Source organism: Pituophis catenifer, unplaced genomic scaffold (genome assembly GCF_029215685.1).
Source record: "Pituophis catenifer annectens isolate HBS135680 unplaced genomic scaffold, rPitCat1.0.hap2 SCAF_1, whole genome shotgun sequence".
In the NCBI taxonomy this organism is placed as follows: domain Eukaryota; kingdom Metazoa; phylum Chordata; class Lepidosauria; order Squamata; family Colubridae; genus Pituophis; species Pituophis catenifer.
This window is the reverse complement of record NW_027256881.1, coordinates 168,886,413-168,907,049: the sequence shown is the minus strand read 5'-3', so window position 1 is coordinate 168,907,049 and position 20,637 is coordinate 168,886,413. Positions and strand designations below refer to the sequence as shown.

General features: G+C 45.2%; 1 protein-coding gene across 11 annotated transcripts in view; it reads right to left on the bottom strand.

The window, feature by feature from the left end:
• Positions 1-20,637, bottom strand: part of LRRFIP1 (LRR binding FLII interacting protein 1) — a 291,721-nt gene that overhangs the window by 249,978 nt on the left and 21,106 nt on the right. For 9 of the 11 annotated variants that reach the window (XM_070933176.1, XM_070933168.1, XM_070933175.1 and 6 more), the window contains exons 2-3: positions 8,729-8,815; positions 4,227-4,304 (exon numbers count right to left, since the gene is read on the bottom strand). In XM_070933176.1, the coding sequence (XP_070789277.1) occupies positions 4,227-4,304; positions 8,729-8,815 (165 nt within the window). The remainder of the gene's footprint in view (positions 1-4,226; positions 4,305-8,728; positions 8,816-20,637) is intronic. The other 2 variants (XM_070933170.1, XM_070933172.1) reach the window with 1 other exon arrangement.

Sequence of the window (20,637 nt, the reverse complement as noted above, 5' to 3'; positions counted from 1 at the left end):
CTGGTTATCTTTTGACTTCCTACTTTAGCATTCCAATCCCCCATGATGATAAGGACATCATTTTTTGGTGTTAATTCTAGAAGGTGTTGTAGCGCTCCATAGAACCAGTCAACTTCATCCTCTTCAGCACCAGTGGTTGGGGTATAGACCTGGACTACTGTGATGTTGAATGGTTTGCCTTGGATTCGAACTGAGATCATTCTGTCATTTTCGGGATTGTATCCCAGTACTGCTTTTCCTATTTTTATTGACTATGCCAGCTACTCCATTTCTTCTGATAGATTCTTGCCTGCAGTAGTATGCCTGATGGTCATCTGAATTAAATTCACCCATTTCTGTCCATTTTAGTTCGCTGATTCCTAAGATGTGGATGTTCAATCTTGTCATCTCTTGTTTGACCACGTCCAGCTTGCCTTGATTCATGGATCTTACATTCCAGGTTCCTATGAAGTATAGATCTTTACAACATCACACTTTCCTTTCACCACCAGATACATCCACAGCTGAGCGTCCTTTCAGTTTTGGCCCAGTCGCTTCACTCTTTCTGGTGCTACTAGTACTAGCCCTTTACTCTTCCCCAGTAGCATATTGGACACCTTCCGACCTGAGGGGCTCATCTTCCAGCATCATATCTTTTTGCCTTTTGGTACTGTCCATGGGGCTTTCATGGCAAAGATACTGGAGTGGGTTGCCATTTCCTTCTCCAGGGGATCACGTTTTGTCACAGCTCTCTGCTATGGTCTTGGGTGAATTGGGTGGCCCTGCACGGCATAGCTCATAGCTTCATTGTGCTGCGCAAGCCCCTTTGCCACGACAAGGCAGTGATCCATGAAAGGATCACTTATTTCTATTGTTACTGTCAGAATATTCATGACTCGGAAGACATGGTAACAAGGTCAGCCAATGAATAGGCATAGCAACTAAGTCAGCCAATTGGGAGCTGAGGCAGACTGGAGCCAGGGCGTGTCTTAGTCTGCAGCTTCTGAGTCTGTAAAGAGAAACTGAAACCAGTGTGTGTAAACTTGTCTGCTGATCTGAGCTGAAATGAAACTATGAATCTGCTGTTGGTATTATAAACTTACTTCATGTATTATTGTGTGTATAAAGAAATTAATGAATCCTGCTGCATCAGTTTATCTGTGTGTGCTTCTGGATTTGTTTTTGCAAGAAACTCTGACAGTTATGACAGAATGCAAAATATTATATTTCTATCCATCATCTCTCAGTCTTTTTAGAATTTCAACATTTATTGATATTTTAGTGATTCTTTTGTTTCTCTCTTGGAATCCTATATATCTTTCTAGCATTTTTGCACAGACTAATTGTTCCCTCTGTCTTACCCTTTATCTCCTTCTGCTGCATCTTTTGAAAATCCATCCATGACCCTTTCATTATTTTTTTATTTATTTATTAAATTATTTATTTATTAAATTTATATACCGTCCTACTCCCGAAGGAATCAGGGCGGTGAACAGCCAAAAGATAAAATACACATAGTACAAACATTAAAAAACCATTTTAAAATACATTAAATACTTTGGCCCAAAACAAATTTAAAACACCCCAATTTATAAAACAAATTTAAAAGCAATTAAAAGAGAGGTTAGGCCAGATCAGCCTGCTGAAATAAGAATGTTTTGAGGGCACGGCGGAAAGTGCGCAAATCCAGGATCCTCCGTATCTCCGGATTTTTGAAAGATCTTCCCGTTTTTTCTTCTCTATTCTGTTATAAGCTCTTAGGGTATTGTCTATGTGATTTTTAGTATTTATTATTGCTATCATTTCAATATTTTTATCTGCTTTTAACTTATTTTTATCTTTTTGTATTTTATTTTCCTTTGACCCTTCCACCACTCCTTCTAATTTCTCAGCTCACTTCTGTATATTATATTCATCTTTTCCTACCATTTGTTGAGAGCCGTCTACTTTCACATCTTTATCTTTAAATATTCCCATCAACTTCTTATAATTCTTTGTCGCTATTTCTAGCATTTCTTCATAGAACTTTATTGTCTCCTGCTGGGTCATTTTATACCTCTAATATCCCAATATCTGAAAACTCCAGAAAAAATCACTTCAAATAACATTTGGTCAATCCCAAAATTATTCTTCCAAGTCCCCAGATTTTCTAATAGTTTATGCTTTTCAGTTTTTATAGTTTCCAATTTACACCTTCCCAATTGTCCATGTTTTAAAGCCTTATTTATTTTTTCTTCTTTTGTTCCTTAAAGTCCTTCAAATCCACTTTTCAGTGTACAGTTCTAATAGAGTTTTGGTATTTAATTTAATTTGCCTTCTGAATCTTCAAAAAGCTCAGTAAATATTTCCCAGCATCCAAATCACCTACTGAGATAAAATCAAGGTCAAGTAGCTTTCCAGATGTTGTTTACTTCTCTCACCACTTTCTTTTGAATTTTAAACGTTGCAGTAATCTTCTTTCTCCAGTAGATGATTCCCCTGCTCCCAATTCCAGCATTCCACAGAATGTAAAAATGAGAAACAGCTGATTGTTATCCAGTCAGGGGAGTAAGAAATAGAATATAGAAAAACAATTTCTCCTAATAGTCACTTCACAACATTGTTTCCAGGCTTTCTATGTTTTAAATCATCCTTTAGGTTTTTTCTTTTTTATTCCTTTTTAGTTTTAAGTCTTTAATCTTTCTCCATAAATCCAATTGCCACTTTTTAACATTTGGAGATCATTTTTCGGAACTTTTAACTTAGGTAACTTTCTAAGGTAACAGTTGGAAATTTTCTCACACAGTTTCACTACTCTGTCCACACACCACTCCAGCACAAGATCTTAGTGTCCCAGTTGTCCCAACTTGTGACTGAGCAAAAATGGCAATCATCCCTGCTGCCATTCAGGAGAGCTTTCTTTGGATCAGCGAGGAAATTGTGGTTTCCTCGCGATCAACAAAGTGCCTCTCCTTTCTTCACCTCCCCTCCAGGGAGACTTAACCTCGTAGGGTCTCTCAGCAAGCAGTTGCCAGCTGCATTTCACGGAACCCAGCAGAGGTCTGCTATTTTCCATCTGTTCTCGCCGCAATGTCAACCGGAAGTCCCGCTACAACAGCTTTCCTGAGTGCCATGTTAGGCCCCAATAAATACTGCATCCCAAGTGGGTGATTTACTTTGGATGCTCAAATGGTATATTTCCAGAAAAGATTACATATATTTATCCCCTACCTGAAAAGTACTTATGAACATATTCAAAGTTCTGACACTCAGGCAGCCCCCTATGGTCACGACCACACTTTGGGCACTCAGCAACTGGGACATATTTACCATCTGCAGCATCCCGTTGGCATGTGATTGTGTTTTATGATAGTTTGCTGAAAATTGGCATTTTATCTTTGGTTTTCATCAAAATCGTGCACATAACAAATTATGGATTTGCTTAATGACAGTGGTGTTTAATGACCATCACAAAAAAGATCATAAAATTGAGTTAGTCATGACCATCATGATGCTTGATTACAATGCACCATGACAGTTGTAACCCAAGGACTACCTATATTAACAGGCTAGGAAGAATGTCAATACTTTTGGAGAAAAACTAAAACAAAGCAAACTAACTAAATGCCAAAGCATTAATTACAACCCAGTGAGGACTGAGCATGCTCAGGGACCAAAGAAGGTGCAGGTGAAAGAAACCAGGGTAGGGAGAATGGAATGAAAAACATTGAATGGTAGCATAACTGGCTGAACAGGTTCATTCTATGTTGCAAGTCTATTTGTTTTGATCCTGAACAGTTACTACTTTATACTAATTTAATTATTAAAATGCTTTCTAGTCATATGTAGTGTTGTAGAATTATCAGATCTGACTCTTAATTTCTTGATAACAATTTGGAAAATACCAGGTGTTTGGGGCCAACCTGAGTGAAACAAAGATATCTATTAATCTTTTATTATCGCATCATATATAAAACCTCCTATTAAGAATAAGAACCCCAAGTTCTAGTATTAGCCACCTAACTATCCAAGACTGCCAGTCATACATTATAATTTAATCTGAATTCATTTAATAATCATATACTTCAATGTTCTGTAATGTAGGGGAAGGGCTTTAATAAGGTCCCCCTCTCTCAGCCCAGCTCACAGTTGTTGTTGTTATGTGGAAAATAGGAGAAAGAAGGTGTTCACCACCTTTTTATAAATAAAGATGAGATATAAATAAACAAATCATGACACAGAAAGGGGAAGTGTGAAAAGATGCTCACCATGGGACTTGCATGATCAGAACTAGTTCTAGAAGATGCTCGAGATCCTGAGCCAAGATAGTAAATGTATTCTATTGGCTGTGCACATATACAAAAGAATGCATCAAGGAGAGATGAAAGAAAAAATAATTAGAATAGCAAAGGACAGAAAGTTATAAGCAGTTCTCATAATGCAAATCAACAAGAAGGAGCAACAATATATTTATTTTCTTTAAATAATTTTTAGAGTTCTGTTGAATCATGATTCAGTGTTTCTATTCATTCTGCAAATTGAGTTTTTATCAGCTATGGAAACTAAGCTATGATTCCTATATGGTATGGTTCTGGCTGTATTCTTCCGAATGTTCTGACTTTTCAGAAGCATTCATTCTGGATTTAGTCCTTCTGTCAGTGCAGTAGCCAAACAGCCCAGGAAATTATTATCATGAGATTACTTTTTCCCCTTTAATATAAACAAAATTATATCACATAAAATTAGAACTGCAAATCATCAGTCATGCAACAGGAATTTGACGAACTGTACTTAATACTTAAAACAATATGAATTATACTATTATGGATAAGTAAAAAGTTGAGGTTCAATGTTAATGCCTTATTCTACTGCTACAGAGGGAGACAGAAGTTAACACCTTTTTTTTTCTTTTCCCCCCTATACTTCTCTTTTCCCCTTCCCCTCCTCTTTGTGTGCTACTATTTGCTTTTGTATTTCATACTATAAATTAATAAAATAAACATAAAAAGAAAAATACTTAAAAGGATCTGAATAAGAAATCTTTTTGATCCAAATCTTGCTCATCTTTAAAAGCTTTTAATATAACTAACAAATGTATTATTCATAAACCGTTGCTTAAGAACAAAGCAAATCAAACTGAATGAAACCATTTTACAATGCTGCTATTAATTGGACAGTTTTCCATAAAATGTCAAATTAAAATGAGAGAAAGTTAAACTTTTATTTTAAATTACAATAACAAACAAAAGTTAGCAATAAAATCTGCATTTCCCCGCCCCCCCCTTTAATCATGAAATGGAGGGAGGGATATTTCACATTTCATCAAGTAACTTAAAAAAATCATCCAAGTATTAAATGCAATTGTGTTACTAAATGTGATGGAAAGACTATCTAGCCTTGATCTACATAAGCAATATATTAAGTAATGTTGCTTGAATCTAGATCTAATAAGTTTGAAAGAGAAAGTCAGTGTCATAAAAGAATGTCAGTGGAACAGATATATTATCTGATTTCAGATACGAATGGCCTCACTTTCCACAATGGCAAAACCCAAAAATAATGAATTCATGCAAATTATAATTTACAGTTAAATATAGGACAACTATGGCTTGAAAAAGTTCCAGAAGAAATATTACTCAATACCATTTTATTCTGATTTATGATAGTATAATCTGAACATATCCATGTTAGTTTATATATTAGTGAGTTGGTGGAGTGAATTGGAGAAAGTTTTCCTCAGCGTTTCTTTGCAGCTGGGAGGTGCGCTGATAACCACTCAAGGTCAACTGTCCTGGCATACCAGAAGAATGGAGCCATCGGAAGCTGCACCCCACATGATCCCTTGGGGGGATGTGGATTGGATAATCCTGACTGGACCATTAGGGGGAGTTTTGAGGATGCTTCCTATATATGATTTTCGCGCCTATTGTCTCAGATCTTGCTTTCCTTTGGTTGCATTCAGTTCATACTCAGTAAAAGTACCTTTCTCTATGAAAATGGAATCGGGGTTTTTCTTTCTTGAGTATTGAAAGGAGGCATACCTGACAGATTCACCCAAACTAGCTAAATCCCACCACTGATTTTCCCTCTTTAGTGGACTGACTGTTTCCTTGATTTTTTTCTTGTTTTTTATATGTTGAAAGAAACGTTATTATCTTTGACTTTTGTTGCAGATTTTAGTTCATTCTGCTTAGTAAAAATCTTTCCTTTGGCCAGGTAGGCTAGCATGTCCTTCATGAGGGGCAGTGGGTAGATGTTTTCCACGCAAATAGCGTTCAAGTTTTTATAATCAACCACCAGGCGGTAAGGCCCATCCTTCTTCTCCCAGAATAGCACCGGGGCGGCTACACGCGGCCTAGCCGGTTGGATGAAGCCGCATTTTAGGTAAAGTCATCAATAAAGTCTCGTAGTTCCCCCAACTCCTGGCGGGTCATGGGGTAGATGTTTGGTTTAGGGAGCTTTACCCCAGGAAGGATTTCTATACTACAGTCTGTAGGCCAGTGAGGGGGCAGCACATCTGACGCCTTCTCACTAAACACCTCCCGGAGGTCCCGGGACTCTTTTGGGATCTTTTCCTCCCGCACAATGTGTTCCGTTGCAGTTGCCGCCCCTTCGCTTGCCACTTTGGCCACCCAATAGGGGTTCTTCCCTTTCTTCCCTTGCTGGTTAGAGCAGATGCACAACACGCCCGTCTTCCAATTTATGTGCGGGTTCCATTTTCGGAGCCAGGGCAGCCCAAGTACGAGGGGTCATTCCATGCCAGGGGCCACAATAAAGCTCAGAGTTTCTAGGTGATCCCCCATCCTCATCTCAATCGGTTCAATTACAAAATGGGCTAGCCCCCCCACCCCAGCTACTGACCCATCTAGCTGACAGAATGCAATGGGCCTTTTCATCGTTTTTAGTCTTAGACCCATCTCTTCCACAATCTCAGGGCTGATGACACACTTGATGCATCCCGAATCTAGAAGGGTTAGCATCTTCCCTTGGACCCCGATGGATTATACCTTTAGTTCTACTGGGATGGTCATGGGTCCCCCATTCTGACTTACCAGGAGGTCCTCGTCGGAATCGGTTTCGGTTTCGCTGTCATCGGCGAGGGTCGGAGTTCCCAACTCACCGTTTCAGGGGAGCGAACTCAACAACTTCTACCCCTTTTAGGGCGGTTTCGCAGGGTTTTACAGGCGGTTTGTCTGCTCTCTTCCCTCCATTTATGTATAGTATATAGAACGCTGCCTTGGGGGATACCGCTATTAACAGGTGCAGGATTTGATAGGGTGCTCCCTATTTTCACCACTTGTTGCCTCTTTGACTGGAACGCAGCTATCCAATTATGTAGGTGTCCGGAGATGCCACAGGACTGTGATAGCGAACCTATGGCACGCGTGCCACAGGTGGCACGCGTGCCACAGGTGGCACGCAGAGCCATATCGGTGGGCATGCAAGCTCAGCTCCAGCGCACATGCACACGCTGGCCAGCTGATTTTCGGGCCTTCCGGTCCCACAGGAAGTTGGCAAACGGGCTGTTTCTGGCCTCCAGGACTGGGGAGGCCTTTTTTGCCCCCCCGGGCTCCTAGAAAGTCTCTGGAGCCTGGGGAGGGCAAAAAAAACAGGCCTACCAGGCCCACTGTGCCATCACATGCCAAAAGCATGGGGGGAGGGTCGTGAGCACATGCGCAGGGTGGGTGGGGCACATAGAATTATGGGTGTGGGCATGCAGGTATGCGACCCTCACACACTCCCCCCACTTTTGGCACGCGATGGCAAAAAGGTTAGCCATCACTGCCATAGGATTTTAGTTTAAGAAGTAGTTTGCCATGTACCACTGAACAAATGCTTTACAAAAGTCTATGTAAATTTTGTCTATTGCTTTGCCCTGATTGAGATTTGTAGTCCATATGTTCTTGCAGTGTAGAAGTTGTAGATTACAGGATAATTTTTTTCTGAAACCAAATTGTTTATTAGATAGTAGCTTGTTTGTTTCTAGGTGGAGGGTAATGGAATGGTTAATGATTGATTCCATGACTTTGCAGGTGATGCAGCATAAAGAGATTGGTCTGTAATTTTCAACTGGCTGGAGTCTCCCTTTCTGAAGATAGGGATGACCATGGCTAGTGACCATAGTTTGGGTAGGGAGCTGGTCCTGAAGGATTTTTCAAAGATTAGGGGTTCTGCTATAGCAGTGGACAGCTTTTTTAAGAAGTATGCATATAGTCCATCAGATCCAATAGATAGATGTTTTTAGTCCGTGTAGTGCCTTTTCAACGTTATCTTCTGTGAAATCTATTTGTGTTAGATCGTTGTAGTTATTTGTGGCATGACTAGGGAATGTTGGCCATGAGCCATTGCTGTTTACAAAGACTGAGCTGAAGAACCTGTTAAAAAGGTTGGCTTTAACGGCTTCATCATTACAGTCTTTACCATTAGGTCCTTTTAGGGGTGGGATGGATCTTGAGTCTTTAAGTTTGTTCTTTACAAAATTATAGAAGGCATGGTTGGATTTCGTGCATAGGAGGATCTCTTCCTGTTTGGTGTGGTAATCGGTGCTTTCAGTCTTTATTTGGTGGTATATATTTTTGTAGTGGCTTTTAAAGTTAGCTACATAGCCAGTTTTGTTTTTTTGCATTCATTACAAGAATTTTATTACATTCTTGTAATAGACACCAAGTATGACTCTTACAAAAATTATGTCTATTTTATCCCAAATACCAAGAAATTCTTGTACATCAGAAGTCAAGATAATGGAGACAATTAAGAAAATGTCACATACCTCCTTTTGTTGCTTCTCAAGTTCTTTCATCCTAATTTCCCGTGCTTCAGCTCGTGCTGCACGCTTTGCTGCAAGTCTTGCTTCACCCTACCAAAGGAAAAAAGTGTCACAAGATTGCAGCAATAAATAAATGAACTAGCTTGAAGGTCCAGGCTCTTATTATCCTATTGACTTTACAATTATAAACCCATATAGTATCTTTAGATGATAGCTAGTGTGATGTAACGGCTAAGATATCAGGCTAGAATCCTGAAGACTATGAGTTCTAGTCCCACCTTAGACAGGAAGCCATCTAGGTGATCTTGGATCAGTCACTCTTTCTCAGTTCTAGGAAGGGTAAAGCATTTCTGAAAATCTTGCCAACCACTGAAGCCAATGCTGACTTGATGGCACACAAACATACACAAACAATTTTTAGACATACATTTGCAATTCCTGAATATTGCTGTGATGGAGGTTTTGTCTGAAAATGTTAATACAATAGGGAAAGAGCATTTATCCTCATTAATTCAAGAGAAGGCGAAAAAATTGGAAAATTGAAAGTATGGAAAAATCCTTGAGATCCTGGTTCAAGTCACTTTCCTCTAGATCCCTGGAACCCTAGCCCCTTTCCATGCCAGATGTTTACTCGGGTATTCAAGAAATATCTCATTAAGATAGTAGGGTAGTTTTTTGGTTTTTTTAGATAAACCACCACCACCTACCTTGGGATGAGAAAGCAGTTCTCCCTATTTACAGTATAATAGGAAACTCTTTTACTAATAGTTTGTTTACTAATTGTTTACTAATTGTTGTTGAATGTGGAGAAACTTGATACTGAATGGCTAATTAAAGAGGCTAATTCTCAGTAAGCAGTTTTGAAAACTTTTATAAAATAGGACTTTATTAGGGCACTGACATAAAAAAGCCATGAGAAAAACAATAAAAGATAATGACAGCTTACTCCCTCTAACTATAGCACTAAATTTATTTTATTTTTTATTTCATTTATTGATTTTTATCCCAAGTTTATCACTTTTATAAATCATTCAAGGTTAAAAACATATCTAATGGTCCTTCTTCAACCTATTTTCCCACAACAATTCATTGAGGTAAGCGGGCTTCAAGTCTAGTTGCCTCTTGAAGAAGCACTTTTGGGATAAGCTGGTGAAGAGAGAATAACTGATTGAAAGTCACCGAGCTAGCTTACATGCCTAAAGTGGGACTAGAATTTACAGTGTCCCTGATTTCTAGCCTGGTGTTTTCTTCACATTTCAATCTATTCTCGTTTTTCCTTCAATAATACCCATTAATCTGTTTTTCACAGCCAATAATGCAATCTCTTAACTCCCAATTTTATACTAGATTCTTCTCTTCTCCCTTTCTGTTGAAGGAAAAAAAAAAACAAATCTTAATTCTTTAAGGACAAACACCATAATATGCAATACTAATTTTAGCACCTTTTACTATGAAATTTAAATGAAGTTTTGATTCCATTGAAATTTACAGTATTAAGGAATACAGAAGGACTGGGTAGTTAGTCAAGGAATAACCAGAATGAATATTACCTAGATGCTGCTTTTTCCAAGAATAATTTAATAATAATTGACAATAACCTATAGTTTCTCTTCATATTCTCCATTCACCATACTTAAAAATCGAAGCAAATGACTCTGTATTGTTATTGGAACATAGCTGACTGATAAAGTAGCCATTAAAAGAAGTAGAAAAGGCAGGACATTGAATTTTTCAAATTATATAGAAAATTCCAATGTTGGAGGAGTTGAAATGTTGTTGTCAAATCTTTCTTTGCATTTATTTCTGTCTATGTAAGGAAATAACAAAATATCCAGATATCCAAGCATCCGGGAAGAGGCGTTGGTCCTACCTGAGATGCACCTTCTTGTTGGGTGGAGACAGCAGCCAGTCTGGGTAGTACCCGCCCAATCAGCTTGATGGACTGAGTCTGTCAATATTGCTAAGTCCCGCCCTTGTTGCCAGGCAGACCAGCTTTTGGCGAAGACCAGGAAGGAGCAGACTTGGTGTGTGGGAGAATTAAAGGAGGAGGCAGGTAAGTGCAGAAAGGACAAAAAGGAGAGACCAGACTGGAACGGGGAGGGTCTGGTTGCTTTCTCCACTCAACGAGAAGGTGCGTCTGAGGTAGGACCAACGCCCCTTCTCCGTTGTGGGTGGAGACAGCAGCCAGTATGGGACATACCCAAGTTCACTGTCCCGGGTCCAGGGGGGGACCAGGCTGGTCCGAAGCACTTTCCCCTGAAACCACCCGCTGCAACACTCGTCCAAATGCAGCCTCTGCCGATGCAAACTTGTCCAGTTTATAATGTTGAATGAAGGGGACCGGTGAAGTCCACATAGCTGCCCTGCAGATCTCAAGCAATGGAGCCTGAGTGGCCCAGGCCGCCGACGTAGCCACATTGTGGGTGGAGTGTGCTGTCAAATGGGAAGGTCTCGGCAGGGAACGAAGATCGTAGGCTGAGGCGATAGTCTGCCGAATCCAGCAACCGATGGCTGACAATGACACCTTGCAACCCAGAGAACAGGGCAAGAAGGAGACAAACAATGACTCCGATCTGCGGATAGTAGCCGTCCTCTTCAGGTAGATTCACAACGCCCGTCTGACATCTAAGGTATGCCAACAACGTTCCTGAGGATGAGAAGGATGAGGGCAAAAGTCCGGAAGAACCAGCTCCTGCATTCAATGGAAAGTAGTGTTGACCTTCTGAATGGAGGTAGGATCCAGGCGGAGAACCATGCGATCCGCGTGGAATACACAAAGATCGTCACGAGCGGACAGAGCCGCAATCTCAGATATACGGCGAGCCAAGGTGATGGTTACCATGAAGGCGACTTTGCACGACAGGAGCCTGAGGCTAGCCGAGTGCAAAGGCTCGTACGGAGGACCTATAAGTGAGTCCAAGACCAATGGAAGATCCCAAGTAGGATATCTATACAGAACTGGCGGACTGAGGTTCATGGTGCCTCGGAGAAAGCGGCGAATCAGAGGATGTTGCGCCAGTGACGACAAGGCCCCACAGGTAAGTACAGACAAGATCGCCGCCACCTGTCGACGTAAGGTATTAGGAGAAAGTCCGTCAGAGAGACCTTGTTGAAGGAAAACGAGTGTCGAGCCCCAGCTGGGACTCGCCATCACTGGCGGCCTGGGGGACAATTGGAGCATCAATAACGCCCACCTGAATGCCTAGGAAGGTGGGGACTGCTCCACGCAGCAGCCAGCCAGATTCAGCATCGAGCGACACTCAGCCTTGACGAGATCGGCGCAGCTTCCCGAATCTGAGTTGCCGGCGCTGTCCTATGACGCTACGGCAGCGCCGATACCATTGACGGGCGGGATTGTCAACTCGCTGAACAGCTGATGTGGGGAGTTGGGATTTGAGTGCCATGATCCGGCTTGTTCTGTTCTTCTTGCTGTGCTGCTGCTAAACCTTGATTAAACTATTGCCACTTGACATTGTTTCCAAGTTCTTTTTGACGGCCATGGACTGGATGAGAGACAGAGCCGAGATAAAGTCAGCACTGCTCCACGCCTGTTATTGTTTCTGTTGATCTGGTGGTCCCGTCTGCTAAAGGTTTGAGGATGGCAGAGGGAACGGTGTCAGGAGGGATTGAGATGGAGCTGTTGGCTGAAGCAGCAGGGGGGAGATGCTTGTAGAGGAGGAGGTCCAGGAGGAGACCGCTGAGCAACCAGTGGTGAGACCGAAGATACGACAGACCCGGGATGAGGCTGTCAGGAGGAGGAGGGTCTCCAAGTGCAGCCACAGGGGAATGGTGGCACAGCTCTGCTCTTACCGGACCAAAGCTGCCAACTACCCCTCGTTAGGTCCGACCTACAAGGATTGGAGGGAGAGACGTTGGACAGATGATGAAGAGGGGGACTGGAGTTATGCTACAGGCCTTGGCCCTAGTACCATGGACACTCTTCGAGAACGATTCAGGGAAGCCAGCTTCCATGACGCCCCCTCATGGCAGCCGTGGGTCACTGGTTTGGAACCTTTGCAAGCTCCATCATGGCAGGACACCGGGGTGTCTAGTTCGGAGGTTTCTTTCCGCCTTACCAGCCCAAAACTACGGAAAGAGCAAGCACAAACCCGGGTGAAAGACCATACACTGTCCTGGGACCAGGGGTCTTCCCTGGGAGAGGGGGTCATACGGAGTTCGGAGCACCAACCTCAGTGGCAGGAGAGGGCCCTGTGAGGCGAATCCAACGACCATCGGCGGATCGACCATGTGTAGAGAGGAGGGGTATTGGTGTGAGTAGAACACCTGATCTGCCGCAAGTGTGGGCTCCGGCTCCAGGAATGTGGGTCCCTCCAACTGCTTGGGGTCCTCCTACATTGCAAGCCACGTTTGATGGGAGCCCAGATCGAGTGGCTTTATTTCTAAGCCAAGTGATAAGTCATTTGGACCAGTATGGACGTCGGTACCCTTCCCAGTGGGCCATGGTTGTGGCCATAACGGCAGTCCTGACAGGAGACGCAGTCGATTGGATGGCCAGCTTGCACAGTAACCATGCTAGGGAGTTGATCGATGTAGGGAAGTTTTTGGAGGCTCTTCGGTCCACCTTTGAGTCCAGCGTGCAAGTAGCAGAGGGTGACCTGGTTGCACTTAAGCAGAGGGGCGCTCCTGCTAAGGACTTCTGGAAGATAGCGAGTCGCCTGGTGGGGTGGCCGGAATGAATGTTGGTCCAACAGTTTCACATGGGGTTGGACCAAGACCTGCGACAGGCCTGTGTGTATAGGGGCCTGGCTCCACGTTTGGCGGTGTGGTTCAAGGCTGCAATAGAGCTGGATGTGGGACTCAGAGAGTTCCGGGTGCGACCCAAGGGGAGCTCAGATCAGAGGAAAAGCCTAACGGAAAAACCAACAGACAAACCCCAAGGCTTAAGAGAATCCAGACCATGTGTAATCCCGGAACCAATGGAGAGATCCCGACGACCAAAGTTCCACTGTTTTAGATGTAATCAGGCTGGTCACAGAACGGCTGAATGCCTCATGCCATCACCACAAGTACAGCCCCAAAGGTCGACCACCAGAGTGTCAACAAGAGGACGGGCACAGCAGCCACCCGAGAGGTCCCAAGTGGCACAAGGCCCCAAAGTAGCTACAGAAACCAGGCCAGAGACCCCGTATTGACTCCGATGGCAGGGAAGTTTCCTGTAGTGTCTGGGGACAGTGATGATGAGGACCTGGAAGACCCAATGGTGAGCGACCCCATTTGTCCTTTTGTGATATCGGTGATATTGAGGAATCCTCGTGCTACTACCGGAATCCAATATGGAGCTTTGGTGGATTCAGGGTGTACCCGGTGTCTTATCTGCCAAGCAGTGGTAGATGCTCTGGGATTGTGGGTGTTGCAGCTAAAAGCCCCGGTTACATTTGAACAGATGGATGGATCATTGTTGGGAGGGGCACCAGCTACCCATGTGACGGAGAGACTATACCTGGAGATAGGGGACCACCGAGAGGCTATTCGCTTTATCGTGATCAAAAAGATGATTGAACCGATAATATTGGGGTTAGCTTGGCTTGATAAGTGGCAGCCCAACATTTGGTGGGAAGGGGGATATTGAAAACTACGATTGACACTTGGTCCAGATCCACCTGATGCGGCTAGCACCCCGCATACACCAACTACTGAAGGGGCTAAGGGAAAGGGTTGTGCTTTGGTGATTCCCCTTCCAGAAAAGGGATTCCCCAGTGTTTATGAAGACCTCGCCCTTGTCTTTAGTGAAGAGGAGTGTGAGGTGTTGCCCCCTCATCGGCCCACAGACTGTGCTATCGAATTGGTACCTGGGGCTACACTACCGAAACCGAGAATGTACTCAATGTCACAAAAGGAACTGGCCGAGTTGAGACGGCATATCGACAAAAATTTGGCTCGAGGGTTTATCAAGCCTAGTAGATCCCGTATGGCAGCCCCTGTTCTTTTCAGAGAAAAGAAGGACGGGGGATTACGCTTGTGCGTTGATTTCCGAGGTCTGAACTGAGTCTGTGTGGAACATTTGTACCCGCTTCCCTTAATGAAAGACCTCTTAGCCACACTGGCAACTGGACGAGTCTTTACGAAACTGGATTTGCATGAGGCGTACTATCGGGTCCGCATCAAACTGGGGGATGAGTGGAAAACCACATTCAACTGTACCCTCGGAAGTTATCAGTTTCAGGTCATGCCTTTTGGTCTCCAGGGCGCCTCTGCAGTGTTCATGCAGCTATCAACAAAGTGCTGCATGAACATCTGTACAGGGGGGTCTTAGTATACCTGGACGATATTTTGATATATCCCCGGACCATGGAAGAACATACCAATCTGGTACGTCAAGTATTACAGAAGCTGTTAGCAGCTAAGCTGTTTGTGAAACTATCGAAATGTGAGTTCCACAAAGCGAAGATAGATTACTTGGGCTATAGGATATCAGGAGACGGTGTGGAAATGGATCCACGGAAAGTCCAGGTGATTGTGGACTGGCAAGCCCCAAGGACGAGAAAACAGCTCCAAAGCATCCTTGGGTTTGCCAATTTTTATCGACAATTTATTCCTGCATTCGCCATGATAGCATTACCCCTAACAGATCTTTTGCGCACTAAACCCCACACTTCGAGACCAAAGCCGGGCCAACTATTGAAGTGGACAACTACATGTCAAACGGCATTCGAGCAGTTAAAATACTTGCTTACCCGAGAACCGGTTCTCAAGCATCCCGGTCCAACACAAGCGTTTGTTGTTCAGGCGGATGCGAGTGATGTGGCTGTGGGGGCGGTACTCTTACAAAAAGATGGACAGGATCGTTTACAACCGTGTGCTTATACATCCCGTAAATTAAGTCCCACAAAACGAGGATGGGCAATATGGGAGAAGGAGGCCTTTGCTGTAAGATGGGCATTGATGACGTGGCGTCACCTCCTCGAAGGAGCATCACATCCGTTTGAAGTGTGGACGGATCATAAGAACCTGGAAGCACTACAAACACCGAGATGACTGTCCCCTAAATAAGTACAGTGGTCTCAATACTTCCACAGGTTCTCATTCCGTTTGAAATACGTCCCGGCTGGGAAGAATTTCCTTGCGGACGCCTTGTCCCTTATGCCACAATACAACAGCAAACGGGAGGAGGTAGTAGAAGCCCTTATACCACCCAGTCAGGAGTCACATAATATATCAACAGTGCTTCGGTCAGAGACGTCCTTCGTGGCTGAACTAAAGACAGCGGTAAAAAGTGATCAGTGGTTGACACAGAATCAGGCTTTAATGAACGTTCGGGAGGGTTTAGCATGGAAAAGGGATAAACTGTATATTCCGGTATGCCTCCGAACGTCTGTTTTATGACAATGCCACGATTCAAAACCGGCGGGACATTTCAGGTTTCTGAAAACACTTCATCTTATCAGATGACAGTTTTGGTGGCCGCAGATGCATGGAGACATCGAGAGATACGTGAAAGGGTGTTTGATATGCGCAGCGGCTAAACCATGGTCAGGGAAACCAAATGTACTGTTACAAACGGTAGCTGATCCCAATAAACCATGGGAGGAGATCGCTATGGACTTCATAGTCTATCTCCCCACCAGTAACGGGTACACTGCAATCTGGACAGTGGTGGATTTGTTTTCGAAGCAAGCCCATTTCGTGCCCTGCAAAGGTTTACCATCTGCACGACGATTAACCAATATGTTTCTTCAACACATCTACCGCCTCCATGGGGTCCCTAAGCGGATTATATCAGATCGAGGAGTCCAGTTCACCGCCAAATTTTGGAGATATTTCATATGTCGAATAAGATCTACCCAGGGTTTGAGTTCTGCCTTTCATCCCAGTACCAATGGCGCAGCGGAACGGGCCAACGCCACCATCAAGCAATACCTCCGTTGCTTTGTCTCTTACCAACAATCTGATTGGTCTGGTCTCCTTCCGTTCGCGGAGGTGGCTTACAATAATATTACTCATCACAGTACGGGTCTTTCTCCCTTCCAGATTGTATATGGCAGGGAGTTCCCAATTATACCAGAAGTAGAACCTCCATCCACGAATATAGACACCCCAGGCAGTTGGGCAGAAAAAATCCGCCGTATATGGCCAAATGTTAAAACAGCGTTACAAAAAGCTGCAGACGAATATAAGACATATGTAGATAAAAAAAGAGCGGATCCAAAGCCGTTTCAAGTAGGAGATAAAGTCTATTTATCAACCAAATACTTAAAGCTTATGTTGCCGAGTAGGAAATTAGGACCAAAGTATCTGGGTCATTTCCCGATTACCCAAGTAATCAATCCTGTAACTGTGGCTCTTAAGTTACCCTCTCTCCTGGGTAAAATACATCCTGTGTTTCACAGTAGTTTATTGAAACCCATCACTGCAGACAGGACTACTGATGCCTCTGGTCCACCGGGGCCGATACATACGGACCAATATTAAATAGACAAGATATTAGACTACAGATTTCGTAGGGGCAGAGTTCAGTATTTAGTGCCCTGGAAAGGGTATCCTAGCACAGTCTTCCTGGGTAGCGGCACCAGATGTACACGCTACACGTTTGATACAAAAGTATCACCGCAAATACCCAAACAAGCGAGGGGCTCCAGGAACTGTATCTGCTATAATTAATGTCTCTCCTCTTTTTCCTACAGGTGGACCCATGGTAGAGGGGAGCCACCTGTCAAGCCCCAGCTGGGACTCGCCATCACTGGTGGCCTGGGGGACAATTGGAGCGTCGATAACGCCCACCTGAATGCGGGGACGGCTCCGCAAAGCAGCCAGCTGGATTCAGCATCGAGTGACACTCAGCCTTGACGAGATCGGCGCAGCTTCCCGAATCTGAGTTGCCGGCGCTGTCCTATGATGCTACGGCAGCGCCGATACCATTGATGGGCGGGATTGTCAACCGCTGAACAGCTGATGTGGGGAGTTGGGATTTGAGTGCCGGATGATAATTTAGGAGCCGGGGAGGAAATAAATAGCGCTGCACGGCGGTTGCGTGCAGCACTGACTTAAATCCTGTGATCCAGCTTGTTCTGTTCTTCTTGCTGTGCTGCTGCTAAACCTTGATTAAACCTTGACATTGTTTCCTGGTTCTTTTTGACGGCCACGGACTGGATGAGAGACAGAGCCAAGAACGAGGATGTTTACAATGGAGGCATTCAGAACCTCCACCCCGTTCCTGTCACACCACAAGCAAAAGGCCTGCCAAGTAGCAGAGTAAATGTGGTCTGTAGAGTAAATGTGGTCCGCGAGGCCTGGATAGTCCGAATAACGTCCGCCGGAATGTGAGCACCCCACAATGTGCACCGCTCAACCGCCAAGCGGTCAGACTGAGCCAAGGAAGATCCGGATGGCACAGAGCGCCTTGCGTTAGAGAATCCTTGTCTAGAGGAATGCGCCAAGGGGGGACGACCGAGAGGGAGACCAGGTCCGCAAACCAGGGTCGTCGGAGCCAATGAGGGGCAAGGAGGATCACCTCCGCCCATTCCAAGAGAAGTTTTCGGATGACTCTGGGCAGCAGAGACGTTGGTGGAAAAGCCTATAGAAGGCCCCCCGGCTACGGGGCCCAGAGTGTCGGTGGCCTCCGCCTGAAGCTCCGGATACCGGGCGAAAAAGCGCGGGAGCTGGGCCTTTGAGTGCGTTGCAAACAGGTCGACGACCGGACTGCCGAACCAAAGAACCAGCTCCTGGAAGACACGTGGATGGAGGCGCCACTCCACATTGTCCACCTGTTGCCGGCTCAGCCAATCCGCCTGGGTGTTGGCAGTCCCTGCTATGTGCTCCGCCCGGAGAGGGCTGAGGTGTCGTTCCGCCCAGAGTCCCAATTTCATGGCCAGAGATAACAGGGACCTGGATCTGGTGCCCCCCAATCTGTTCAGATGTGCTTTGGCCGTAACATTGTCCGTGAGGACAAGGACATGAGCCCCGAGAAGATGACGAAAGGACCTGGGGGCGAGGAAGATCGCCTGCAACTACAGCCAGTTGATGGGACAACGAGCCTCCACTTCGGTCCACGTTCCCTGCGCCAACTGGCCTTGGCAATAGGCTCCCCAGCCACAAAGACTGGCGTCTGACGTCACCACTATCCTCTGTGGTTCGAAAGAGGGGCAACCCTCCGAGATGGCTGGGGACTGCCACCACCGGAGAGACCTGCGCACAGCAGGGGGAACCGGAAACAGCTGGGAGGATGTGCCTCTGCCCGCCTTCTGTAACAGTAAGAGGAACCACTGAAGCTCCTGGGCGTGTAACTGCACCCAGAGAATTATCGATATGGCGGATATCATCTTACCCAATAACTGAAAGGACAAGGGGAGAGACCGACCTACACCCCTCAGCCCTAGAGGCCAGGGCCCGCAAACTGTCCCGTCTGTCTGGAGAAAGGAAGACCTTGCCCCTCACCGAGTCAATTAGAGCCCCTAAATGAAGAAGGCGGGTAGTGGGGACCAGATGGCTCTTTTCCAGGTTGATAGAAAAGCCATGGGACACTAGGGTTTCAAAGGTCAGCTGAACGTCCACTACTGCCTGCTGGGGAGAGGACGATAAGACTAGGATATCATCCAAGTAACACAAAAGTCTAACCGATCGAACCCTAAGGGAAGCCACCTAGGCGGCCAACACCTTCGTAAAGGTACGGGGGGTGGAGGAGAGGCCAAAGGGCAAAGCCCGGTACTGGTAATGGACGCCCCCGTAGCAAAACCTAAGATACCGTCTATAGGAGGGGAGGATAGAGATGTGTAAATAAGCCTCAGTGAGGTCTATAGAAGAGAGGAGATCGCCCCTCCAGACACCATCAAGAATAGATTTCCAAGATTGCATTTTAAATTTCCGATACACCACATATCTATTCAAACGCTTAAGATCCAGAATAGGTCTCCACCCCCCCGAAGACTTAGGCACAAGAAAAACCCAGGAATAAAATCCCATCCCCTTCTGATCAGGGGGTACAAGCTGGATAGCCCTGATTGAGAGGTGATGCTGAACCGCGGAGTCCATAAGGGACCTCCTTTTGATGTTACGAGAAAGCGGACAGCAGACAAAGGTATCCGGAGGGATGGAAAGAAATTCAATGGCCACCTCTGAGCGTAAGGTGGCCTGGACCCACCTATCAGACATGGACTTCTCCAAAATGGCGTCGAAGAGGCCCAATCTGCCGCCTATGGGAGTGTCCAAAATGCAATCAGCGACGGCGCCGGATGAAATGACCTCCTCCCCCTCGAAAGGGCCATTTGGAAGCAAAGACCGCCCCCTGACTGACCTATCCTGAGAGCCCCGTTGTCTATTAAAGGCATTATACTGCCTAGACGAAGAAAATGAGGAAGAACCCCCCCTATCAGCACCTCTGAACTGGGAACGGGGAGTATACAGTGTGAACTGCGACTCCCCCTGATGATAGGCTGCCGCCAACACCTTCTTCTTGTCTCTAGTCTCCGTGAGGAATGGATCTAGAGCCTCTCCAAACAATTTAGACCCCCGAAAGGGGACCGACGCCAAGCACTTGTGCCTGGCATCCGCCTGCCAGTGGCGGATCCAGACCAAACAGCGAGCAGCAACCGTGGAAGCAAAAGATTTTGCGGCAAATCTAGCAGCATTAAGAGTGGAGACCGCAGAAAACTGAACAGTGGCCACAATCTTATTTAAATCCTGTCTAATCCGTGTGTCCTCTGGGGGCAATTTTTCTTGTAGGTGGCGCATCCATAGCAGAGTGGTCCGGTTGAAGAAGGATGCTGTGGTAGCAGCCCTAATAACCTAAGCGGAACCCTGATGCACCCTCTGGAGGACCAGGTCTGAGCAACGCTCGTCGGAACAAAGGCCTTCATCTGGATCCCCCGGAATATTAGCATTGGGTAACAACGCAGCGACAGGAGCATCAACAGAAGGAATTTGAAGGAGAGAGTCCAGATCCGAGGCGATTGGAAATT